Source organism: Panicum virgatum, chromosome 3N (genome assembly GCF_016808335.1).
Source record: "Panicum virgatum strain AP13 chromosome 3N, P.virgatum_v5, whole genome shotgun sequence".
Lineage (NCBI taxonomy): Eukaryota > Viridiplantae > Streptophyta > Magnoliopsida > Poales > Poaceae > Panicum > Panicum virgatum.
The window spans coordinates 69,380,822-69,408,006 of record NC_053147.1 but is presented as its reverse complement, the minus strand read 5'-3'; the positions used below and the strand labels follow the sequence as shown (position 1 = coordinate 69,408,006).

The 27,185-nt window shown below is 47.0% G+C and overlaps 2 protein-coding genes and 1 pseudogene across 2 annotated transcripts; all 3 read left to right on the top strand.

The window, feature by feature from the left end:
- Positions 1-1,585: 1,585 nt before the first annotated feature.
- LOC120667088 (purple acid phosphatase 2-like) lies at positions 1,586-4,568 on the top strand. Its single transcript, XM_039947110.1, has 3 exons — positions 1,586-2,161; positions 2,285-2,597; positions 3,361-4,568. The coding sequence occupies exons 1-3, from the start codon at positions 1,991-1,993 to the stop codon at positions 4,257-4,259; spliced, it is 1,383 nt and encodes a 460-aa protein (XP_039803044.1). The 5' UTR covers positions 1,586-1,990; the 3' UTR covers positions 4,260-4,568.
- A 998-nt stretch (positions 4,569-5,566) lies between these two features.
- Positions 5,567-9,759, top strand: LOC120667087 (ubiquitin-conjugating enzyme 15-like). Its single transcript, XM_039947109.1, has 6 exons — positions 5,567-5,741; positions 5,846-5,949; positions 6,210-6,312; positions 6,419-6,482; positions 9,192-9,280; positions 9,370-9,759. Exons 1-6 carry the CDS (start codon positions 5,712-5,714, stop codon positions 9,463-9,465), a joined length of 486 nt encoding a protein of 161 aa, XP_039803043.1. The 5' UTR covers positions 5,567-5,711; the 3' UTR covers positions 9,466-9,759.
- Positions 9,760-9,939: 180 nt separating this feature from the next.
- Positions 9,940-15,897, top strand: LOC120667086 (annotated as a pseudogene).
- The last annotated feature ends 11,288 nt before the right edge of the window (positions 15,898-27,185 follow it).

The window sequence follows — 27,185 nt, the reverse complement described above, 5'->3', positions numbered from 1 at the left end:
TTGGATTCTTGCATCAGCGGAGCAGAGAAAAACAAAGGCGCCACCGCTCTACCTGTACTCCATCGCATAGGATCCGTTCCGTGCATGCCCACGTTTTGACCCGTGCCGTTGCGAGGATCCGTTGCGTCCGTATCTGAACAGAACAGCAGAGGCTATTTTGATTACATTATATTGATTGATGGCATGTTTTGCTTTTTAGAGATTTTTTTATTTCTCTCAATTTCTTGGGCGTCCATCTAGGATCCTATGTGGCTTCATGCGGAGGCTCTTTTGATTTCTCTCATTTTCTAAAGCGTCCAAGTAGGATCATATGTGGCTTCATGTGGAGGTTTCAAAACGAGCCTCCAATTAGTAAAGCGTCTACCTAGGATTCTAGGTGGCTTCATGTGAAGGCTTTAAAAGAAGCCTCCAATTAGTAATAGTAAGATTTCACAGAGAAATAATTACTGAAAAATAAATAGTATGAATTATACAGACTCGGGTCATCCTTGAAAACATTATTGGTCATTTTACTTCAAGTTCATTTAATTTATAGCAAAAATGCAAAAGTATACTACTCCTATACTACTACACTATGGAGACATGACATCAACATGAGATGGGATGCGAATGTGCTTTTGACATCCGCGTTTAGCCGAAAACAATATATTCTCTGAGTTGAATGGATGATGAATGAAAATCAAAATATTGAATGCCTTGCCTCCTGGCTCTTGCGTTGGTCTTGGTTTTCGTCTTTGCCAATTGCAATGCATGCACCATGTGCAGACTGGAGAGAGCCCCGTCAAGCATGACAAGGACTTCCATACCACTGGCTGGCTTTTCTAGGGTCAAATAATGTTGCTGTGTGTGTGTGTGTTTCTATTCATTTCATTCACAAGTCCTTGTCCTAGCTCAAAGGTTGATTTTCGTTTTTCAAAAACAAAAAGGGTTGATTTTCTCGGCAATGACCGCTAATGGATTATTGGATCATAGAAAAATTTAATAGAGTGATAAAGAGTATATTATTCCAGGTCCTACCTTTTGTGATGAGGATCAAAAGTAGGAATATGCATGCATGAGATAAGGCTCTTGTATGCAAGGGTTATATAGATTGTACAAGTCAACCGCTAAATGATTAGTCCCAAATGCTAATGTAGGATAGGCTTTGCCTTTTTCCTTTTGGGATTGCATTGGCAAGAACACGGCCACAATTCATTTATAAAATAAGTAGGAAACAAAAGGTTGAGCTAATAATGATCATTTTTAAAAAGGTAATAATAAAAATTAAAAAAGCACAGGTCTTTATGCCCCCATGGCTGCCTGTCTTGGGCACAACATGTGATCCCCTTTTGTCCATGTCCATTGGTCCTTAGCTGACTGTTGAGTGGCTGAGGCCGTAAAGGAGGAGAGATGTATATTTCTCATCTTGAGTTACAAACTGCTTTTCTTTTATAAAAAAAACTACGAACTGCTTATAAATTGATAAGGAAAGTTGTATGTCATCCCCATCACCGGAGTTGTTAAGATGGGTCAAACAAAGCCTGCCTTTTTCTTTGTTTCGCCGTGGGCGCGGCCACACGGCACGACGGCGATGCATTCCATTTGTCGGAAGACATACATACAGAGAACCCCCAGCCGAGACGCAACACAACAGTAGTCTTCTTCTTCACCTTCCTGTTTCTTGTTTCTTGTTCCCACAAGATCTCGACTCCTAATTCCTATAAACTAACTAGTCTAGGAAAATAAAGTCAACTTAGAGAGACCTTAATCAAATGCATCGGCGCACAAATCCCAATTTCTTGTGATCCATGCCGAAGCACAAATCATGGGATATTCGCTTCCCCGAATATTGAGCGAGTCAGTTAGTTAGTTTATGAGATGATGAGATCATAATCCGAAAAATCATCACCCATCTCCAAAAGGAATCTCATCTCATCTCATCTATTTAAACAGCCTCAGTTCCAGTAGCCTGCGTCTCTATCGCGTTGCAGACTCTTTCTTTCTTCTCAGCATGTTGGGCGGTGGCCGGTGCCTGGGCCTGGCGGCGCTCCTCGCCGCGCTCTTCCTCGTCGCCGACGCCGGGGTGACGAGCCGGTACCGGCGGAAGCTGGAGGCGACGGCGGACATGCCGCTGGACGCCGACGTCTTCCGCGTGCCGCCGGGCTACAATGCGCCGCAGCAGGTACGGCCGTCGTGCCTGGATTGGAGTCCATCTCCTCTCATCTTCTCGTCCATCTCTCCGACCCGATTTTATTTAGGGGAGAAAAAAATCCAATCTTGATTGCCATCATGCCATGGCCTGCAGGTGCACATCACGCTCGGCGACCAGGACGGCACGGCGATGATCGTGTCGTGGGTGACCCCCAACGAGCTGGGCAACAGCACGGTCATGTACGGCGTCGCGCCGGACAGGCTGGAGCTCCGGGCGGAGGGCGTCCACACGCGCTACGACTACTTCAACTACACCTCCGGCTTCATCCACCACTGCTTCCTCAAGAACCTCAAGCACGGCGCCAGGTACTACTACGCCATGGGGTTCGGCCACACGGTGAGGACCTTCTGGTTCACCACGCCGCCCAAGCCGGGGCCGGATGTGCCCTACAAGTTCGGCCTCATAGGTGAGTCACGAGATCCACTACTGATTTCGTCTTCATTCATTCATCCAAGCTAGCAGATCGATCTGCAACTTTCAGGGGCCGTTTAGTTCCCAAAATGAAAATTTTTGGATGTCAAATCGACTGTTTGATCAGATGTCGAGAGGATTTTTTGGACACTAATTAAAAAACTAATTTCAGAATTCACCTGAAAACCGCGAGACGAATCTTTTGAGGCATTTGACCGCATCATTAGCACATATGAGTACTGTAGCACTTATGACTAATCATGTAGGCTCAAAAAAATTCGTCTATGCAAGTGCCAGCCAGCCATCATGTGAAGATACAGTTCGACAGAATCGAGGTTCCGTCCATAATACTGTAACATGATACGACAAGATTGCGATTCCAGCATCCATCCAGTGCTTAATAGTTTTTTTCAGCTGGAGATTAGTATAGTACTGGTAATGGGATTGTCCCAATCACCATGCTGATGCTGATTCTGATTTTTTAGTAGAGTAATACTATCTATCTGCATCTGCACAAATATAATACTGGTTGCCATCAGCACGGTCAACTTGGCACACAAAAAGTAAAGTATGAAATAATTGCCTGCCAAGTAGCAATCAGTCGGTCAATCACGGCCTGCCGTGTTGACCGGGGATTCTGCAACCTCGCTCGTACTCTACTTCAAAATTATTGTGTTCAAACTTGAAACTCGGAGCTCTCTTTTTCCAACCAATTCAATGAACAAATGCACTGACTGACAAACTGCATTGCATTGCAGGCGACCTTGGGCAGACGTTCGACTCCAACATCACCCTGTCCCACTACGAGCAGAACGGCGGCGACGCCGTGCTGTACGTTGGCGACCTCTCGTACGCCGACAACCACCCGCTGCACGACAACAACCGGTGGGACACGTGGGGCCGCTTCGCCGAGCGCAGCGCCGCCTACCAGCCGTGGATCTGGACGGCCGGCAACCACGAGCTGGACTTCGCGCCGGAGCTGGGCGAGACGACGCCCTTCAAGCCCTTCACCCACCGCTACCCGACGCCGCACCGCGCCGCCGGCAGCACGGAGCCCTTCTGGTACTCGGTGCGCCTGGGCTCGGCGCACGTCGTCGTGCTCGCCTCCTACTCCGCCTACGGCAAGTACACGCCGCAGTGGGCGTGGCTGCAGGCGGAGCTCAAGCGCGTCGACCGCCAGGTGACGCCGTGGCTCGTCGTGCTCATGCACTCGCCCTGGTACAACAGCAACGGCTACCACTACATGGAGGGCGAGACGATGCGGGTGCAGTTCGAGCGCTGGCTCGTCGACGCCCGGGCCGACCTCGTCCTCGCCGGCCACGTCCACGCCTACGAGCGCAGCCACCGCGTGTCCAACGTCGCCTACGACATCGTCAACGGCAGGTCCACGCCGGTGCGGGACGCGGCGGCGCCCGTCTACGTGACCATCGGCGACGGCGGCAACATCGAGGGCCTCGCCGACAACTTCACGCAGCCGCAGCCGAGCTACTCGGCGTTCCGGGAGGCCAGCTTCGGCCACGCCACGCTCGACATCAGGAACCGGACGCACGCCTACTACGCCTGGCACCGCAACCAGGACGGCGCCAAGGTCGTCGCCGACGGCGTCTGGCTCACCAACAGGTACTGGCTGCCCACGCAGGACGACGACACAAACTGATGATCCATTTGCTAACACGAAAATGGACACTATTTTGTTTTCTCATGATTCTTGGATTGTAATGAATGAATGGTGAATGACAAAGATATCAACAGCATCTGGAGGAGTTCCTATTTTATTTGCCCATCAAAATAAAGCACGGGAGTGGGCCGTGTCATATATATATTGGGCTGGGCTCAAACCAAGAATGTAAGTATGTAACACGGGCCGACTACACGGCCCGCGCCATGATTCTGTTCCACAAGTTCCTGCTCAGCTTCCCTCAAATAAGAAAGAAAAAAAAAAGGAAAGAAAACGAGTTCCAGCTCAGCGGCGGCGTACCTTAACTACTATGATCCTTAGCTAGAGTAACTATCAAAAATGAGATTCCTGCTGTAATCACTGTCTTGTACAAGCGGCATATTTCACCAAATATTGGGCTGGAATTCAGCCCAAATTGACAACCCAATTAAAATATAGGGGTTTCAATTGTTGCTCTCAACAGAATATGCGTAAAATAAAACATTGTCAAACCGCAGTTCAACCGTTTGATTCGTTGATTAGGCTATTGAACATATAAATCGGTAGCCTCATCGGTTCGATGATTGGTCCAATTTTTTCTTTTATTGTGCTTACCAAGTCTGAGCCCACCTTTAACTCGGGCTCCAGCAGTGCGCAACCTTCGCCACTGTCATCCTTTGTCATCCTTCGCCGTCTAACACGAATCTCATCCACCGCTGTTGTTGGTATGGCTAGCTCCTTGACAACTTCCTCTAGTGCCACAAGTTATAAAAAAAAACTGAACTCTTAGAACTCTAAACCTAGGCCTTGATGGAGAAGGTATAATTTTTTTATTTTTTATACTTTATTTGCCTGCCTGGTTACCACATTAATGTAATGTAATGTAGTAACCTCTCAAATGGCTTCAACGGTACGCAACCTTTGTCGTTATCATTTTTGTCATCTAACATGAATCTCATGGAGCCGTCGGAGTTCAACGCCCCCACCGCCATCCACATTCAACTAGCATCTTCCACCATCTGCCATCTCATCTGCCACTATCATTGTATGGCTAGCTCGCTGGCGATTCCTCTGTTGCCAGAAGTTATGATAAATCTCGTAGAACTCTAAATATGACCTCCATAAAGAACATTAGAAAAGATAAGGTTTTCAATTTTTTTTCTTTGCAAAATCTTTTCCGCCTATATTGTGCGGATCAGCTGGTTACCACATTAATGTGGGTGAGGAATGAGGATCCATTGTTGGAAATAGTTCCTGCAGGGTCCATTTGCAAGTCTTTTCACAAAGAGGGCCAACATAGAAAAAACCACAAATAAAGAAAGGGCAAATAGCCCGACTGCGCTGCGGTTTCTCTCCCTCCTGGCCTCCCTCTTCCCCTTCCCCTTCGTCGAGACTCCTCCCGTCTTCCTCCACAATTCGATTCCCTTCCCCAAGAACCCAGCCCCCACCCCCATGACGAGCTCCTCCTCTCCTTCCCGAAAGGTAGCGCACCCTCCTCCCCCCAATCCGCCCGATTCGCCGCCAGGCCGGTGGGTTTTCCTTCTCGATTCGGCTGTAATTCGATCGATCCCTTTCCTCGTGTGCAGGCGCTGAGCAAGATCGCTTGCAATCGGCTGCAGAAGGAGCTAGCCGAGTGGCAGGTCAGCCCCCCCGCCGGGTTCAAGCACAAGGTCTCAGATAATCTCCAAAGGTGCCGCTTTTTTCGCCGCGTCCCTTCCTGCAATCCCTCACTTGTCATGTCTTCCTTTTTTGCCCCCTGTTTATTCTGGGATTTTTCTTTTGTCTTGTTTAAAACTTCTAGTTAGATGGATCCAACAGTTGAAGAACCCTTTTCTTTTGTTGATCTTTGTTCATGATTTCTAGGGGTTTTCCTTGATTTCAGTCGTTATATGTGAAGGTGGATTTCAACTACTTGCCTAATAGCATGATTCTATCTTGATAATTGAACAGGTGGGTAATTGAGGTAACCGGAGCGGCAGGCACCCTCTATGCCGGCGAAACCTACCAGTTGCAGGTTGACTTCCCCGAGCATTATCCCATGGAGGCACCTCAGGTCTGGTTTTCACATTAAAGACTGCATCTTCATTTAATTATATCTACTATGTTCCTCTGTTCCTTCCATTACATTTTATTGGATGATAACCTTGTTTTGCTTCCAGGTCATTTTTCTCAATCCTGCGCCCATGCATCCACACATTTACAGCAACGGCCACATCTGCTTAGGTAAAAAAAGCTGTGTCTTATAACTGATCTTCTCATGAAGATTTGTGTATGACTCCACCTCTGATGCTTTTGGTTAACTTCGCAGCCGTGGCCTTACGGGAATGTTCTTTGCCTAACCTAATGTTCCATCTAGCTGTCAGTTAGGTGCTAAGATTCCATTTGTTAGCAGAAAGTTGCCAACTTAACCAATTGTGCTTTTATAGTTCTATAGTAGGCTCACGACTGAGATGCCCCAACACACCATTTCCTTTTGTTACTAGAGGGTCTTAGTGGTATAGCCAGATGTGTGAACTTTGCTATTACACAGGCGTTCTGTATTGTCCCTTCTAAATTTCTCTTAATGTCTGGATGTTGGTGGCTTATCCAGTTGTACCTTTATCTTGCTGATATTATAGGTACCATCAATGCATCTTTAGACGTTAGCAGAATAGTGGTATACTGGTATGAGTCTTCTTTTCTGTTTATCCTTACATCATGAGTTATAACTCATTTATCTTTGATGGCGTCATGCCCTGTGTTCCCTCTGGTATGTAGTACTTTTAGCTGTCTAGATGCTACAGTTTTTTTACAACTTCAGCTTTGTTGTTTGTCTGTAGGTTGGTTGCGACAATTGGTATTGTAGGAAAATTGTTGCTAAACCTCCTTTCCTGTGCCATTTGCAGTTGCATAATTTTTTCTTATTGGCCATTTATTGAAAAAAATCCATCTTATCTTCCATTAACTTATGGGAAAAATTCTATCTGCCAGACAGTATTATACTATGCTTGCATGCACGATAGAAACATGCCTTATATTTTTTTACACCAAATGTTTTTTTTCATTTCCTTCAAGGCAGTGAAGAGTTCAAAAAATGAGGAAAATGTAAAGTTAAATGAGAACCACCAATTCCTTAAATCTTTTTATCCCCCAAAGTACCAATATTCTGGCTTGAGTTATGAGCCTGGATATGAATGGCAGATATAGGCAGAGTATATGAGGTGATAATGTGTTAGGCAAGGAAGCATGTTAGTTTGGTTGGCCACTTGAAGAGGTGTTTGACAAATACATCTTTTTGGAAAGTTGGTGACAGAATAAACATCTTAAATTCTTAATACAAAGATTTAGCTAGAACGAATCATTGAAAGAATGCTTCCTTAGTTTACTAATAACTATTCAACAACTTTAGGTTGGCCCTTATGTTTCTCGGGTTTCATAAATCATAATTACTTATATTAAAGTAGATACCAGTACATTAGGGAACTAATAAATCAATAATTATTCAAATGAAACCCTTCATGTAGTTGTGTGAAAAGGTTGTTTTTGGCATTATTCTTTGCATGTAACCATAATGTATTCACATGGGTTATGTCATATATTATTTCAAATAGCAAGTCAAAGGGAACAAACTATGATATCCTCACATCCTATTTCAAACCATCACATGCAAAGGGGCTAGGCTACATGTGAAATGAGAAATAGGACTGCTTTACAGATGGACTTGTTTATTTTTAAGTAGGGCATTCTTGCAATCTTACTCAGTTCCTCCTGTGCTGAATGTGCCATTTACTATCTAATTTCTGATATAAATTGCAAGTCTAGATCTAATAATTTAGTTTTCCCTGAATATAAACTCGTTTCTGAAGCATCCACTCTTTATGGTATGTCATGAACAGATTCAGCACCCCCCTCCCACCCATTATTGCAGCCATCACTTTGCCGTTGAGCGTTTGTCACTTTGCTATCCATGACTGTAATGTGGCAGTATTGCTATTCAACAGTTGAGAATTATGTTTTAGCAATTGGAGCTATCTATCCCTCTGTGGCTCTGTATGGTACTTCTAAAACCAACCATCCAAGTTGATGTGAACTGAATCTAGGATATCGTGAAAAGCTAGTATCTTACCCATTGACTCGTACAGTATCTTCTTTTCTTAATCTACCTGGTTCTGTTGATCACCTTGACAACTTTGCAAAATGCTTCGAAGTATGAAGTTCTGTTGTTAGTACTCTGTCTTGTATGTCTTTCTTCTCTCCATAAAATAGCTAATAGTCGACCCATCTTCCATGAATTTTCTGAGATTTGTGAATGAAATGCAACCCTTTTAGCTTTATAGGACAACAATTCGTCCGGCGATGCTATACAGTGCTGAATGTTGGCCTACAAAAAGGCGACATGTCTAGCAACTGAGTGTAGCAGAGATGCGGATGTTGCGGTGGTTTTGCGGGCACACAAGGAGGGATAGAGTCCGGAACGAAGTTATTCGGGATAGGGTCGGAGTGGCACCAATTGAGGAGAAACTTACCCAGCATCGGCTGAGATGGTTTGGACATGTCCAACGAAGGCCTCCTGAGGCGCCGGTGCGTAATGGGGTTCTTGAGCGGGTTGATAATGTAAAGAGGGATAGAGGTAGACCTAAACTGACGTGGGATGAGTCGGTTAAGAGAGACCTTAAGGATTGGAATATCTCTAAAGAGATAGCTTTGGATAGGAGCGCTTGGAGACTAGCTATCAATGTGCCTGAACCTTGAACTTATTTCTTTCGGGTTTCATCTCTAGCCTACCCCAACTTGCTTGGGAAAAAAGGCTATGTTGTTGTTGTTGTTGTTGTTGTTGTGAATGAAATGAAAATTATGTTGTAGAGCTGTGATGACCGTCAGACCATGTGCTACTATTTACTGCACCATTTGTGTGAAATGATGACAGCTTCCTGCTGCTTCTCTTATGTGCAGATATCTTGTATGACTCGTGGTCACCAGCGATGACTGTGAGTTCTGTGTGTATCAGTATACTGTCTATGTTGTCTAGTTCGCCAGCAAAGGTGACCCTTACTCGTATCATTTGATCCATAAAAAACTCTTGCTCTCACTTGATATTCATCATCTAACTGGGTATAGTGTATGGTTGCAGCAACGTCCGGCAGACAACGACCGCTATGTTAGGAACTGCCGCAATGGGAGGTCTCCAAAGGAGACCAGATGGTGGTTCCATGATGACACAGTGTGACGAGCATCGGTGGCATTGCCTGCCAGCCTTCATTACCGTGATATCTCTTCCAAGGGGAGATGAGATGATTTAGGCCTATTCCTAAGCACCCCTCTATTGGACTGCGAAGCTTACCTTGCTGTGGTGGTATGTAAATGAGTTGCACACGTGTCAGTCTGAAAATATATATTATCACCACCAATGATACATATATATATAGAATAAGCAAGAGTGTACCGTGCCTGAATAACTGAAAACGAGCTCAAAAGGAATATGCAGATTTAACTATGTGATTTGCTAGTGTGCCTCTACCTATTTTTTTGCCCCGAGGTGCTGCTACTGTGGTAGTTCTAACTCCCCACACTCAGCAACAGTTATCTGTGTGCTCATTGATTTGGTAGATTCCAGCTTTCTGTCGTGTGCTTATGGATGTGCTTAAATCAGATCAAAATGTGTAACCTGACAGCTGAAGCTGAGTTTAAGCTGCAATGGTTTGTGTCCCCTGTAGAATGTCACCAGTTCTTGGTTGCAGAACTCATGGCTGGTGGCTGCGGTCGCCGTTGAGAACTGCTTTGTATTGCAACGAATAAATGAAATTGTTCTAGCTCGTAGATTGCTTCTAGCAAAAAAAAAATAGTGCCCCATTTTTGTGTAATATTGAGTTAATTCATGGATAAGCCAAAGATCTAATATAGCCATATCATTTTGTACAGCAGTCTCCAGATTCTCTCTTTGGTAACATCAACAACTCTACATTCCAACTCTTTGTAAAAAAAGCTCTATTAATTTAATCGCACTTAAATCCTAGATCCAAATCAACTGTTTTGATACCAATTGTAGTTGGCTTGTTGAAAAGTATGACATGATATTCCGCGGTGCCGAGAAAAAAATTCACAAGATATTTTAAAATCTTTGGCCATCTGTTTTGTTCCAACCTAAACCGTGAGCGCATTGACCGACCGACGTAGCAATCAGAGGAAGCAAGAGCGGCGACCGGCGAGTCGAGCAAAGCAGAGCAGCCAACCATGGACGCCGGCGAGGTGCGGCACTGGAACGCCGGCCTCAACGGCGTGTCCATCCACGTCGCCGAGCAGGGCCCCGCGGATGGGACGGCGGTGCTTCTCCTCCATGGCTTCCCGGAGCTCTGGTTCTCCTGGCGCCACCAGATGGCCGCGCTCGCCGCCCGCGGCTTCCGCGCGCTGGCCCCCGACCTCCGCGGCTACGGCGACTCCTCCGTCCCCGACGACCCCGCCGCCTACTCCATCTTCCACATCGTCGGCGACGTCGTCGCGCTCCTTGACCATCTCCAACTCGCAAAGGTGCCTCCTTTCTTATTTGGCCCCTTCCGGCTGGCCTCGCCTCACCACGATCAGGAGTGATTGATCTCTTCTCTTGTGGATGCATCCGTAGGTGTTCGTCGTCGGACATGACTGGGGAGCCCAGGTGGCGTGGCACCTCTGCCTGTTCCGGCCGGACCGGGTGCGCGCCGTCGTCGCACTGGGGGTACCGTACTTCCCTCGACACCCTCGGCCGATGACGGAGGTCTTCGCGGCGTTTGGCGATGGCTTTTACATTACGCAGTTCCAGGTGCTAATGCCATCTTCTCTCTCGCCTGCTTCAACCGCACAATCACACCATGCATCTAAGCTCAGGCATTGGGGGGAATGCAAATTTTCAGTTTGAGTCCTGGTTTACCTTTGTTTCTAAGAATTGAAGCAGCAGTTCATCTTCCTATTTAGAGAAGTAAAATAGGTCTAGCTATTTCAATAATTTTGTCAAATGCCAAGTTTGCCAGCTCCACTTCAATCAAACCTTTCAAGTCGAGAATCTGGCGCTCTGCTTGAAAAATTCAATATTCATGTCTGCAGGAGCCTGGAAGAGCTGAAAGGGCATTTGCTCGTTATGACGTTGCAACAGTCCTAAAGAAGTTCTACTCCATACAAATAGACAACCTCACTGCTCCTCCTGGGATGGAGATCATAGACTTTCTGGAGGCGTCTCCCTCAGCACTTCCCTGGATTACAGAGGAAGAACTCATCCAGTATGCTGAAAAGTTTCACAAGTCTGGGTTCACTGGACCCCTCAACTACTACCGCATGGCTGAGACGTAATTTCCTTACCTTGTAGTACTATCTTATTTCTGTGTCTTGTTGCCTTGTATGCGATTTTGAGGTACATCAAGAGTGGGGGCTTCAAGTCCAGTGTTCCGGATCTTGAGGTTGCCATTATCGATGGTCACCATTTCCTGCAGCAAGAGCAGGCCGAGAGAGTGAACCCCGAGATACTTTCCTACCTCGACAAGTTTACCAGCGAGTAGAGAGGCTGGAGGCATCATCACTTCATCAGCTCGACGTTACTCCGCAGACCGAAGTCGTGTCTGAAAAGAAAGAAGTTGTTGACGACTAAAATTGGCACTGGTCGAACAGACCGGTCTGATCGGTACTTGAGAGCGGTCTGGACCATATAGCCGGTCTGGCAACACCGACCGGTCTGACCGGTGGGTCTGACCGGTCAGACCGGTCTATCTGGAATCCGAGTACAACTAGAACTCTTTGTAGATTTAGATCTGTAATAGGATTTCTTGTGGGATAAGTCCACCCCACTCTATAAATATAAAGGGTCACGGCCGATTAGGGTATCCAATCGATCAAATCAATACAACTTTTATCTTTTTACTTTTCTCTTGCCCTAGCTTTTCCAATCTACTATTTGCTGTTCATCCGTCGTCTCTACGTCGATTGAGGGCGTTCTAGGTGGCCTGCCGACCCTAGAACAACCCTACGTGCGCCTACCCCGACGGGTCTTCCCGGGCTAACGTTCGTAGGCTTCGTCACCGTTCTGCCGGCGGCGACCGGTCTGATCGCTCCAAGGGACCGGTCTGACCGGTCTACGCAGGAGGCGCTGCAGCGAGCTGCCTCTTCGCGCCGCACGTTCGAGTGCGTTTGTGTGTTGATCCCGAAAGGCGTCAACATAGTTTTTGGCGACTTCGCTGGGGAAAAGAATCAATCGGCTGCCATGGCCGGTAAAATTCCTAAACCTAGTGATGTTGATGCCGCCAACATCCAAAGGCCGACTGTTCAGCAACTTTCAGCCGAACAACAGAAGGCTCTTGATGACATCCAGAAGAAGATCAGAGAGGAGAAGGAGAAGGAGATCCAGAAGCTGGAGGATGAAGCCATGAAGCAGTACATCTCACACTTCTCCATCGACCGACAAGGGAAGGTCACGACGGATGCCGGCTTCGATGCTTCACAGTTTGAGGTAAAATTCGATGAGAGCGAACAGCCCGTTCTTAATTCTGAAATAGCTAATGCTATAGATGATGCTGTTTCTTCTCATGTGAATAATAAGTTGGAATTTATTGGTCAAAATATGCATGATATGTTTGATGATCGCTTTAGCCGAATTGAAATACATCTTGGTATGAAGTCTGTCGGTAATAATGCATCTACATCTAATACCGATAAGGCAATTCGTGGTTCGGCAATTCCAACTAATAATGCTATTGTGACTAATTCGGCTAATCAGCAAAGCCGAATTAATTATAATGCATCACCTCATGCCAATGTGCCATATGGGGCAGCAAGTTCGTTGCGACATTCCACGCCACCGAACTTTGCTCAACCTAGTAGTACACCGATCACAAATCGGCTTAACGCCGATGATGTTGAATCAGGTAGTATCAAAGAGGAGGTGATTAAGATATTTCGGCAAACTTTTGGTACAGAGCCTAAAGCCAAATGCCGATCTTATCAAAGGCCATACCCTGAGAATTACGATTATGTTGCATATCCTCAAGGGTTTAAAATTCCTGAATTTGTTAAATTCACTGGTGATGATAGTAGAACTATATTGGAGCATATAGGTCAATTTATTATACAATGTGGTGAAGTTAGTACTAATGATATTTACAAATTGAGGTTATTTCTTTTGTCTCTATCGGGTGCTGCATTTACTTGGTTTATTTCATTGCCACCCAATTCAGTTTTCACTTTTGCTGATTTAGAGCAAAAATTTCATAATTATTTCTTTAGTGGTGAAACTGAATTGAAATTGTCACATCTCACATCGGTTAAGCAAAAGATACATGAAGGTGTTTCTGAATATATTAGAAGATTTAGAGATACTAGAAACCGATGTTATAGTTTGACAATTTCTGATAGAGATTTAGCTGATCTAGCTTTTGCTGGTTTACTTAATTTTCATAAAACAAAGCTAGAGGGACAAGAATTTCTAGATGTTAGTCAAGTCTTACAAAAGGCTCTGGCTAATGAAAGCCGAGCTAAAGAAGCTAGAGATTCTCAAAAGTCCAATGAAAAACCTAATCGTCCTGTTTATGTGCTCGGGTGTGATTCCAATTGTTCGGACGATGAAGGTAAAGATGTTTATACCGCTGAATTTGTTTGGTCCTCTAATGATAAACCTTGCGTTTGCGGTTCTCTTAAGCCGATTCATAAAGATCGGCAAGAAAGATTTACTTTTGATGTATCCAAATGCGAGAGGATATTTGATGAATTATATAAGAATGGGTACATCAAGATGTCGCATGTCATACCGCCGCTTGAAGAATTAAAGCGGCGAGCTTATTGCAAATTTCATAATACTTTCTCTCATGCGACTAATGATTGCAATGTGCTTCGAAGGCAAATTCAATCGACTGTTAACGAAGGCCGAATAATTGTTCCACAAATGCAGGTGGATCAGAATCCTTTCCCTGCACATACACATGTGCTTGAATTAAGTAATCCTAAAGTGTTAATTCGGCCAAATCAAGCCCAGTCAACAAATGGAAAAAATATAATTATTGGTGAAGAAAGGTCTGAGCCTTCGAAATATCATCAGGAAGCTCCAGAAAAGAAGGTCCTTGAAGATTCATCGAAGAATTCAGCGCTCGGGGGCAAGAACAGAAGAAAGACGCCAGATCTGCTCAGACCAGTCTGACCGGTCTGGAGTCCGGTCCGACCGGTCCATCTGGGATTTCTAAAAAAATTCCAGAAACAACAAAAAGGAGTGGCCGAGTTTTAAGCAACTCTTGGCCAAGTATGAGGAGAAAGGAGTTACTCAGAAACAGAAGAAGCGACCAGATCAACCTAAAGATACAAATCCATCATCGAAGCATCGTGAGCAATCGGTTTCTCATGTTCAACAAGGTAATAATGCTTGTGCGCCATATTCATTTGGTGGGCTGATTGCTCCATGGTTCTGGTCGTATCCTTATTATTGCACACCTATGGATTATAGTAGAATGTATATACATTCGTATTTTATTCAGTATTCTTCTATATATCCAAGTTATGGTGCCTCTCAAAGACCGATTGTTGCTAGCAATAATCTGGTCAAAAGCAAACTTGATTGCAGCAAGGAGGGTGAGAAAGACATAAAGCAAGACAACAAGTATTTACAGCCGAGGTGGTGCCCTTCAGGCTTGTCTCACACCCAAAAGAGAAGGCTGCAGCGGATGCTCAAGAAGGAGTCTATGGAACAGCAAGCGGAGGTTGTACCAGCAAGGTCGGCGACTATGAAGCAGGTATGGAGGCCTAAGCAAGTTGTTTCATCATCATCTTGAAAAAGAAGCAAGATATGGCCTATAGAATTTATCGCCCTTAGAACAAAATATGGCCGATGCATATTTATCATCGTCCTTAGACAATTTTGGTCCAGAGGCTTGTTTTTTGGCATGCTAGCATCACCAAAAAACAGGGGGGTATATGTTGACGACCAAAATTGGCACTGGTCGAACAGACCGGTCTGACCGGTGCTTGAGAGCGGTCTAACCGGTCTGGACCATATAGCCGGTCTGGCAACACCGACCGGTCTGACCGGTGGGTCTGACCGGTCAGACCGGTCTACCTGAAATCCGAGTACAACTAGAACTCTTTGTAGATTTAGATCTATAATAGGATTTCTTGCGGGATAAGTCCACCCCACCCTATAAATATAAAGGGTCACGGCCGATTAGGGTATCCAATCGATCAAATCAATACAACTTTTATCTTTTTACTTTTCTCTTGCCCTAGCTTTTCCAATCTACTATTTGTTGTTCCTCCGTCGTCTCTACGTCGATTGAGAGCGTTCTAGGTGGCCTGCCGACCCTAGAACAACCCTACGTGCGCCTGCCTCGACGGGTCTTCCCGGGCTAACGTTCGTAGGCTTCGTCACCGTTCTGCCGGCGGCGACCGGTCTGACCGCTCCAAGGGACCGGTCTGACCGGTCTACGCAGGAGGCGCTGCAGCGAGCTGCCTCTTCGCGCCGTACGTTCGAGTGCGTTCGTGTGTTGATCCCGAAAGGCGTCAACAGAAGTCTTTGGGAGACTATTCTCCTGATCTGAGAATGTTGGAGCCCAAACTCAGATCTGTGTGCAAGAATAAGTGATTGCTAGCCATCTGTTGGCTTGCTTACCGGAATAAAAGAGCTTTATTTTTTTCCAGAAAGCATGTGAAGTACTTGGTGCAATTTCTTTTTTTGAAACGACACGTTAGAGTGCGTAGCAGAATCCGGTCCAGCCCGTTATTACCACGAGCCAGCGTCCCACCAGACCTTAGGTCCGCCGGAGCCCAACCAACCAAGACATCGGACATAACTCAACCTAAAAGACTAGTCTAATGGGTGAGGACTGCCCCACCTTATATATTATGCTCTCCACCATTAATTTTCGATTTTGGACTAAATCTAATAGTTTGTTTGATGCTGATGATTTCCTTGAGGTACTCATGTTTTCGGGCACGCCTTGATGGACCATACACAGTTGTGAGTTGCAAGGAGTTGGGACTCGATCTTAGGTCTTGTTTAGTTCCTCCGTAAAACTTTTTTGAAAGAGAATCTTATTATTTGGGAGTATTAAATAAAAGTTAATTACAAATTTGGGATGTATATCGCGAGATGAATCTAACGAGAATAATTAATCCATGATTAGCGGATGGTTACTGTAGCATCACTGTTGTAAATCATGAATTAAGTAGGTTCATTAGATTCGTATCGCGATTTACAACTCATCTGTGTAAAAAGTTTTGTAAACAAATATATTTATTATTGCTAAATGGTAAGGTTCCCTTTGATGTGATGGAGGTGTAAGATGTTTGAAAAAAATCTAAGCAAGGCCTAACTGTTGCGGTTATGTGGAATTCACCGATCATGAGGTCCGTCAGGTTGACATGGTTGACATTCCATAAGAGCAAAATGCCACCTCTAGTGCCGCTCATACCCGTTGCAGGTTTGTGTATGAATTTATTGAGTCGGTGTCCCCCCAAGGTAAGAGGCAGTGAACTGGTCTGTGGAGCTAAGTTTCATTTTCAGGAGGCATTCAATGTGGCAAAGGCTAATGCCACTGTTTCATATACTGTGTCACGACGTGCAGGGAGGTTGAGGTGGTTTGAGAACCTCTACACATTCATGGAGGATATGACTTTGCCATTGACACGAGGGTCTGACGGCGTCGGGGTCCATATGTCAAGTCACCATGAAGTCTGGCTGCAGAGGAACTTCCCTCACGTTCTGCATTAGAGGTTGTTTGGTTTTTTTCATGAGGAATGAGCAGTACTCACTCCTGGCTGTGATGAGTGAATTGTCAATCATGCGGTGTGATCGTGCGCTTAGTCTTTGGTTGCAGATACATGGGCGTCGAGTGTCGACGGAGAGTTGCCATGGAGGAGCTCGGGCCGGGCGGCAGCTGTGGCGTCCACTCCTGAATCGAGGGCGCAAGCGGCGACAGAAGGCGGGTTTCTTGGTTTGCGCCACAAAACCAAGCAGGCGGACGGCGGTTGAAGATGCCAAGTCGTGGAGGCACGGGCATCGGTCTCGGGACTGGCGGAGGTGACGGGCGTCGACGGCGTCTAGGGCCTCGCTGCGGGCGAGGAGGTGACCGGCGTCGGGCGGCGTCTAGGGCCGTCAGGAGGCCGAGGCGGGAACGGCGTCTAGGGCCACGGCGTGGAGGCGGGAATCTTCCCGCACGTGGAGTTTTGGCGGTTTTCTCAAAACCGACCACCTACCCGGGGTTCGCGGACCCTTCAAAACCGCGAACCGGATCTTCATCAACATGGCGGCATCGCGGAGAAGACTTCATTTCGAAGAAAGAACCTCAGCCGTCAGATGAGATCATGTACAGGGGGATGCTGCAGACCAACCGGTCTGACCGGTCCTTGGAACCGGTCTGACCGGTCCGTGGAACCGGTCTGACCGGTCTCGGTGGGTATAAATACCCCCACCAGCCCGTGGCTGGGTGAGTCTCTTGAGTCTTTTCGAATCCTTTTCGTTTTTCCTTTTCCCTTCCGCTGCTCCAGGTTAGGGTTTAGCTAATCTCTCAAATTAGTGGGCAGGATGATGGGCGGATGGCTCTAGCCTTGTATAGGTGAATTCCTCTGAGAATTATGAATGAAATCTGGTTAAGATTCACCCTTGTGTACTGAGTATTCGTCCTCCCCTTCCTCTCTGGCATTTTGGGCTCGAATTCTCCTCTTTTGGTGTGTTTCGTATTTGGAGGAGTCAAACTCTTCGATTCGTGTTTTGATAGACTCGTTGTGACGATTCTGATTCATCTAGCCTAGTACCAAACCCTCTAGAATCGCGAGTTCTCATGAATTGGAGTTTTTGAGTTCTTGAGAAAACCCCAATCTTTTTTGATTTTCCCTTGATTTCTCACGATCTGTTAATCTTTTGGGAAAGATCTCTTGGGGATATGTTCACGGGACAGTTGTGAAGGTATCCTCCAAGTTTCGTTGGATTTGGACTTCGTTTGCTCGAGATTCAACTTTTGAAGTCTTGTTCCCAAGCTTTCTGGGAGCGACCGGTCTGACCGGTCCCTTCCACCGGTCTGACCGGTGTGACCAGTCTGACCGGGGAATTGCACCGGTCTGACCGGTCTCTACAGTCCAGTTCTACATTTCGACTCGTTTTGCTTCAGCGTAGCTTCCTAGGGCGATGTGCCTAGAGATAGCTAGTCCATAGCTATTCTCTCATATCCTAGGTTTGAGGGTTTGCGGTGATCTTTTGGGATATAGGCCGACGGATCAATTTTGAAAGAAATTTTGATCGGCTCCCATTCACCCCCCTCTGGTCGCCGGTTTCGGTCCCTCAATTGGTATCAGAGCTTGGTTGAGGTTTTCAGTACCTTAACCGGTTCGAAAACCACTTGGCGACCATGGCGAGTCTTGGTAAGATCCAAGTGTTTTCCGGCGAGCACTATGCTTATTGGAAGGTTCGCATGCGTGCCTTCTTGCAGAGCATGGGAGTCGAGGTTTGGGAGATCACCAAGAACCATGCTTACGAGGTGCTTGCCATTCGGACCACACCTCTTCAGGTGTCCGAGCACGAGGCCAAAGCCAAGGCTGTCAATGCCTTGTTCGCTGGCGTTTCTCGTGCGGAGTTCTCATGCGTCCTGGGTTTTCAGGAAGCCCACAAGGTTTGGACGTGTCTTGAGAAATACCACGAGGGCACACCTCAGGTCAAGGCCAGACTGTTCGAGACTCACCGGCGTGAATATGAGAATTTCACACGGGGGCCGGGTGAGAGCATTGGCGACATGTTCAGTTGGTTTCAATCGATTGTGAACAAAGTCAATGCGAACAGATCTGCTGATGCCCATGAGTACACAGAGCATGAGAAGGCCCTCAAGTTGCTCTACGCACTTGACCGCTCTGTGTGGGATCTCAAGGTGAACACGATCATCGAGTCTGTAGGCTATGAGACTCTGATCGTGAATGAGCTTTTCACCAAGCTCAAGGCCGCAGTGGTGGATAACCAGATACGAGCTAAGCTCAATGGTGCCCCTCCTTCCAAGAGCATCGCTCTTGTGACTGGCCCAGGTGGATCGAGCTCTAATGCTAACTCTGCTCTTGGCTTTTCTCTTGTCTCTTTGCCTTCTGTTACAGATGAGCAGCTGGAGACGCTGGGCGACGACGACTTGTGCCTCCTCATCAGCAAGTTCCAGCGCGTCTATCACAACAGGCAGAGGAAGAACCCCAGGTGCTACAACTGCGGCGATTTGAACCACTTCATCGCCGATTGCCCCAAGAAGTCCGGCGGTGGCCAGAACAACCACTTCGACTACTACCGCCACCGCGACCGCGACAAGGGAGGCTCCAACAAGGAGCGTCAGCGCCACAAGCACCGCAGTCGTGACCGGAGAGGACGCTTCGACAAGGAGTTGCTCAAGAAGTGCTTCCAGTACAAGAGCTCTGACACCGACCACTCTTCTTCACCGACCTCTGACGACGACGACAAGAAGAAGAAAAAGCGGGACAAGGATGCCACCGGCTTCATTGGCCCTTGCTTGGCGGTCGGTCGATGCAAGGGCTTCTGCACCATAGCGGGTGAAGCCGATGGAGCTCGTGCGTCTTCGGGTGGACATGCTACATCGACGCACGTCGACTCTTCTCCTGGATCCGAGATCGATTCAGAGGTAAACTCTACAATCGACCTGCTTGATACGGAGGTTAGGGAGTTGTACGCCACTCTCGACAACCAGAAGAGGCTGCTTAAGGAAGCAGCTAGAGAGTGTAGAAAGCTTAGCGCTGAGCTGGCTTGTGCTAGGGAGAAATCTAGTGAGGATGAGTGCGCTGGCTGCATGTCTCACATGAACGATCTTGTTGCTCTCCGTGCCAAGCATGATTAGAACATTGCGAACTTAGATGTTACTAAGACTTCGCTTGCTGACGTGTCTCATGAGCTCGCTAAGGCCAAGCATGAGCTTGAACTGGTTAAGGACGCTCGCATTGTTAGTGATGTGCTTGAATGCGATGAGTGTCTTATCTTTAAGTCTGATCTAGCTTCTTTGCAGTCTAAGTTTGCCACTGTTGTTTGTGAACTAGAGGAGCTTAGATCTAGACCTGTTCTGCTTGGTGCCTGTAAACTTTGTCCCATGCTTAGGTTGGCGCTAGATGAGAAGAATGCCATGATTAAGTCTTTGGGGAAGACTAAGGTCGGGGAGTCTAGCCCACCTATTGATTGTCATGTTTGCCCTGGTTTGATCTCTGATTTGGATAATCTTGCGGTAGAGAAAGCCAACTTGGAGAATGAGAATACCTAGCTTAGGGCGATTCTTAGTTGGGTTTCTGCTAGTGAGCCACAGTTGGGCATGATGATCAAGCAGTTCAAGCGTGGTGATGGGTTTGGGGTCGGTTACACATACACAAAGTCAGACTTTGACAAGTTGTATGGTAAGATCGGCAAGGCTGCTGGAGCTCCAAGTGCTCTAAACACTGCTAGCACGAGCACGCAGCTTTCGCTTGTTGACCCCGTGGATGGTGTGCTTAAAGAACCATCGAAAGCACCTCCAAAGAAGCAGGTTTGGGTTCCAAAACCCAATGAGCTGAGGAATCCCCTCGATACGCTCACTGCTGCCACAGCTCAGGTTGCCCAGAAGAAGGGGACTACTCCTCCCCGTCCGCAGGCTAGGCCTCCACCTCCCAAGAGAGAGGTGAGGTACCACTGCGAGTACTGTGACAGAGAGGGTCACCTGGAGGAGTTTTGCTTCAGAAGGAAGCGAGCTATGATGCATGAGCAGGAGAGATGCAACCCGGACATATACTCTGCTCGGGTGCATGGTCCTCCTCGGCGTGGTGGTAGGCAAGATGCTAGGGCGCGCCGTGTAGGTGGAGGACAGGGAGACGATGGAGGTTACCATGCTCCAGCGGGTGATCGCTTTGCCGGTCGTGCTCCTGGTCGTCCTCAGTACGGCTATGGACCACGGGACCGAGGCTTTGGAGGAAGTTACGATGCACCACGCTTTCCTCGCGGTGGTGGTCGTCAGCCTCGCGGTAGACGGGACAGGGGATACGTTTTGCCTGAGTTTGCTAACTCTTCTGTAGAGCAAATGGCTCGACACTGGTTTGCTTCAGACTTTGCTAACCCCATTGTTGAGACATTTGCTCACCCTTTGTCTCACTACTGATGTGCAGGTCGGAGGCTTGGAGAACAGGTGGATCATGGACTCTGGTTGTTCGCGCCATATGACCGGGAATGATAAATGATTCTCCAGCCTCACCCCAACGCGCCACAAAGAATACTTCATATTTGGGGATAATGGTAAGGGCAAGGTACATGGTGTTGGCGCTGTTAGAGTTTCTGATCGCTTCACCCTGAGAGAGGTTGCTTTGGTTTTGAATCTTGGCTTTAATTTGCTCTCTGTTTCGCAACTTCTTGATGAGGGGTTTGAAGTTCGCTTCAAGGACGGTTGTTCTCGAGTTTTGGATTCCATAGGAGACCTTGTTTGCCGGATTGTTCCTGGTGACCATGTTTTCTTGGTCGATTTCTCTGGAACTCCTTTTAACCCTTCTTGTTGCTTGTTGGCTGGTCCTTCTTCTGATCTATGGAAGTGGCATAGGAGACTTGGACATTTGAGCTTTGACTTGTTGTCTAGACTTAGCTCACTTGGCCTAATCCGAGGATTGTCCAAATTGAAGTTTGAAAAGGACCTTGTTTGCCATCCGTGTCGCCACGGGAAGATGATTGCCGCTTCTCATCCGCCTGTTAATCAGGTGATGACCGCTCACCCTGGAGAGTTGCTACACATGGACACAGTAGGTCCTTCTCGGGTGATGTCAGTTGGTGGGAAATGGTACGTTCTTGTGATCGTGGACGACTTTTCTCGCTATTCTTGGATCTTTTTCATGAGAACCAAGGATGAGGCTTTCGAGTTTGTTCGAGACTTGATCCTGAGGTTGAAAAACGAGCTACCCCAGGCCATGAGAGCAATTCGCAGTGACAATGGCACAGAATTCAAAAATGCTCGTTTTGACACCTTTTGCAGTGATCAAAGTCTTGAACACCAGTATTCTTTCCCTTACACTCCACAGCAGAATGGGGTTGTAGAGCGGAAGAATCAGACATTGGTTGAGATGGTTAGGACGATACTCGATGAGCGTAGGACTCCTAGAAAGTACTGGGCTGAGGCGGTTAACACCGCTTGTTATGTGTCCAACCGCATTTTCTTGCGTGCTTTCATGCACAAGACTTCTTATGAGTTGCGATTTGGACGCCAACCCCGTGTTGACCATCTCAGAGTTTTCGGTTGCCGGTGCTTTGTGTTGAAGGAAGAAAATCTTGATAAGTTTGAGTCTCGATCATCTGACGGCATTTTTCTCGGTTATGCATCTCATTCTAGAGCATACCGTGTGTTGCTTATTGACTCTAACATAGTCAGAGAGACTTGTGAAGTCACTTTCGACGAGACTGCACCGTGCAATGCTTCTGTCTTTGAAGTTGCAGGAGAAGATGAGCTCGGCACCTCCATCTTTGAAGATGAGGAGGAAGAAGCTGCGGAGGGTGAGGCTGAGGCTACCACGCGTGCTGTGGACCCAGTTGCCTCCGCCACGAGCTCGGACGATGATGACGACCCCGATCCGACTACGTCTACTTCACGGGGGCCGATCGAGCAGGTGACTCAGGCTTCACCAGCTACACCTGAGGAGACACCAGATTTGGTTGAGGAGGAGGCGACTTCGACAAGTGAAGCGCCGCGACACATTCAGCGTCGTCATCCACCTCAACAGATGCTAGGTGACCTCAATGAGCGAGTCACACGGTCCAAGGTAACAAGTATCGCTGGCTTTGCTCATTCAGCGTTTGTTGCCTCTTTTGAGCCCAAGGATATTGGACACGCTCTTTCTGATTTTAATTGGGTCAATGCCATGCATGAGGAACTTGAAAATTTTGAAAGAAACTAAGTTTGGGTTTTAGTCGAGGCTCCACCTGCTTGTAATCCCATCGGAACGAAGTGGGTTTTCAAAAACAAGCAGGGAGATGATGGTTTGGTTGTTCGAAACAAGGCTCGTCTTGTTGCCCAGGGGTTTTGCCAAAAAGAAGGGATTGATTTTGAGGAAACATTTGCCCCAGTTGCTCGTCTGGAAGCGATTCGCATTTTTCTTGCATTTGCTGCTTCTAAGGGTTTCAAAGTTTTCCAAATGGACGTTAAATCTGCCTTCTTAAATGGTTTTATCGAAGAAGAGGTTTATGTGAAACAATCCCCTGGTTTAGAAAATCCCAAGTTTCCAAACCGTGTTTATAAACTTCAGAAAGCACTTTATGGTTTGAAGCAAGCACCTAGAGCTTGGTATGATAGACTGAAAACATTTTTGTTGGCTCAGGATTTTAAAATGGGATGTGTGGATAAAACTTTGTTCCTCATGCAGTCTGGCACTGATTTTCTATTAGTTCAGATATACGTGGATGATATTATCTTTGGTGTCTCTTCTCACGCTCTTGTCTCCAAGTTTTCTGAGCAGATGTCCAGGGAGTTCGAGATGAGCATGATGGGTGAGCTGCAGTTCTTCCTCGGGCTACAGATCAAGCAAACTCCTCAGGGCACGTTCGTCCATTAAGCGAAGTACACCAGGGACTTGCTGCGGAAGTTCGTCATGAGTGACTTGTCACCTCAGCCGACTCCGATCAGCACTTCGACGGCGCTTGATGAGGACTTGGACGGCGAGGCGGTGGACCAGAAGGAGTACAGAAGCATGATTGGCTCTCTCATGTACCTGACGGCAACTCGGCCGGACATTCAGTTCGGCGTCGGCCTTTGTGCGCGGTACCAGGCTTTTCCGCGCACCTCCCACAGGCAGGTGGTGAAACACATCTTCAGGTATTTGAAATTCACCCCTGAATTTGGTCTTTGGTACTCTGCGGATTCTTCTCTGGTTTTGGTGGGCTTCTCTGATGTCGATTTCGGTGGGTGTCGGTTGGATCGCAAGTCGACATCCGGCACTTGTCAATTTCTCGGTACATCTTTGGTGTCTTGGTCCTCTCGTAAGCAGGCTAGCGTAGCGCTTTCCTCCACAGAAGCTGAGTATGTTGCCGATGCTAGCTGTTTCTCCTAGATCCTATGGATGAGACAAACCTTGCAGGATTATGGACTGAGTTATGATAGGGTTCCCATTTTAATAGACAACATGTCTGCCATTAGCATTGCCAAAAAACCCTGTCCTACACTCTAGAACCAAACACATAGATATCTGATTCCACTTCCTGCGAGACAATCATGAGAGAGGCCATATAGACTTGATCCATGTCCCTTCAGAGAGGCAAACCGCATATATCCTCACAAAACCACTTGAGCAGGACACCTTGGCTCGCTTGCAAGGGGAGCTTGGGGTTTGTTACCCCTTTTGATCGCTGACTTTTCTTTGGTTAGCTCTTTGTAGGTCTTTGTTTTTGCTTCTCTTCATTTTCTAGGTTTGGTAGTTGCATTGTGCATATACATTGTACATGTTTGCATTTTGCATTGCTACACTGCACTGGCATTCTTGTATACATTGTTATGATCTTCTAGTGCTTGCTAGTGTAGTTTCTTAGACTCGATCATGTATAGCTTGCTCCACAGTATATGTCATATCATCTGAGTTAAGCTATTTTGATTTGAAAATCTGAAAACATGGTTACCCTGTCTTGGCTACTAGCATGATAGGATGTATTGATGTGCTTTGCTATCTTATTCATGCTAGTATGGCTTGTAATCTTTGACATGAGCTAAAATTGTTAAATTTGTTTAAAATATGTCTGAAATGGAATGAAAAGATTCAGGTGGTATTGCTTGTCGCATTGATCGAGCTTTCAGGACGGCTCACATAGCACTAGTGAGAACCCGAGCAAGGCTGTGCATGACTGAAGCGAGTGCCTTAAGCTTCTGACTGCATTTGGCATAGGCTTGACCTTGTTGCTAAGTAAAGCATGACAAGCTTTTAACACCTGGTAAAATCACTTGCTTGATAAGTTTGAAATGCAGAATTGAATCATGATAAAATATATTGGCTGCTTTGGATCACCTTGTATGAGTTTGACTAGCACTGCTTTCTTTTCCTACTTGCTGTTGCTAGATCATGGGTGATGCTTTTATTTTTGCTGAACTGAACTTGCTAGCTCTAGAATTGTTTGATATATCATGTTGAGCTAGATTCAGTTCCTGTTTATGAAGCACACATGCCTATCACTAGTTGATCATATCTGTGTATGCCTGAGTGTTTCACGTACACCCTCTGCACGACATTCATTGCATAGCATGATTTCAGGGGGAGTTTTAGGCATCTTTTAGGCTTGATGTGTGCATGTGCCAACAAGGGGGAGAATTTTTGGGAGAAGTGATCGAACAAGGGGGAGACTTGTTTGATTTTTGAAACTTGTTGCGCACAAGGCTTTGATGTGGTGAGAGTTGCACTTGTGAGAGGGATGGTGAGTGTCTGCTTTGTTTCTGGCTCCTGAGTTTTCCTCGCTTTCCCTCCGCTTTCAGCATGACTGCGTCGAGCGTTACCTCTGTCTTTGAGGAGTCATGTTTTGGCTTTTGATCGATTGCGTCGAGCCGTTGCCCTTGTCTTAGGGGATCGATATGTGCTTGAGTAAGTGACTGGTCTTGCCTTTCTGAGCTTTGTGTCACTTGCTTGAGTTCTTCACTTTCTTGCTTCTCTTTTTATCACTTCTCTGATTACAAGTGGTGTGTTGACAATGCACTCATCAAGGGGAAGATTGAGAAATGAGCATTATTGACTCCTGGCTGTGATGAGTGAATTGTCAACCGTGCGGTGTGATCGTGCGCTTGGTCTTTGGTTGTAGGTACACGGGCGTCGAGTGTCGACGGAGAGTTGCCATGGAGGAGCTCGGGCCGGGCGGCAGCTGTGGCGTCCACTCCTGGATCAAGGGCGCAAGCGGCGACGGAAGGCGGGTTTCGTGGTTTGCGCCACAAAACCAAGCAGGCGGACGGCGGTTGAAGACGCCAAGTCGTGAAGGCACAGGCGTCGGTCTCGGGACTGGCGGAGGCGACGGGCGTCGACGGCGTCTAGGGCCTCGCTGCGGTCGAGGAGGTGACAGGCGTTGGGCGGCGTATAGGGCCGTCAGGAGGCCGAGACGGGAACAGCGTCTAGGGCCCCGGCGTGGAGGCGGGAATCTTCCCGCGCGTGGAGTTTTGGCGGTTTTCTCAAAACCGGCCACCTACCCGGGTTTCGCGGACCCTTCAAAACCGCGAACCGGATCTTCATCACCATAGCGGCATCGTGGAGAAGACTTCGTTTCGAAGAAAGAACCTCAGCCGTCAGATGAGATCGTGTACAGGGGGATGCTGCAGACCAACCGGTCTGACCGGTCTCGGCGGGTATAAATACCCCCACCAGCCCGTGGCTGGGTGAGTCTCTTGAGTCTTTTCGAATCCTTTTCGTTTTTCCTTTTTCCCTTCCCCTGCTCCAGGTTAGGGCCAAAGACTCCAACGCAAACGAGGGTTAGGGTTTAGCTAATCTCTCAAATTAGTGGGTAGGATGATGGGCGGATGACTCTAGCCTTGTATAGGTGAATTCCAATGAGATTTATGAATGAAATCTGGTTAAGATTCACCCTTGTGTACTGAGTATTCGTCCTCCCCTTCCTCTCTTGTGTTTTGGGCTCGAATTCTCCTCTTTTGGTGTGTTTTGTATTTGGAGGAGTCAAGCTCTTCGATTCGTGTTTTGATAGACTCGTTGTGACCATTCTGATTCATCTAGCCTAGTGTCAAACCCTCTAGAATCGCGAGTTCTCACGAATTGGAGTTTTTGAGTTCTTGAGAAAACCCCAATCTTCTTTGATATTCCTTTGATTTCTCACGATCTGTTAATCTTTTGGGAAAGATCTCTTGGAGATATGTTCACGGGACAGTTGTGAAGGTGTCCTCCAAGTTTCGTTGGATTTGGACTTCGTTTGCTCGAGATTCAACTTTTGAAGTCTTGTTCCCAAGCTTTCTGGGAGCGACCGGTCTGACCGGTCTCTTCCACCGGTCTCTTCCACCGGTCTGACCG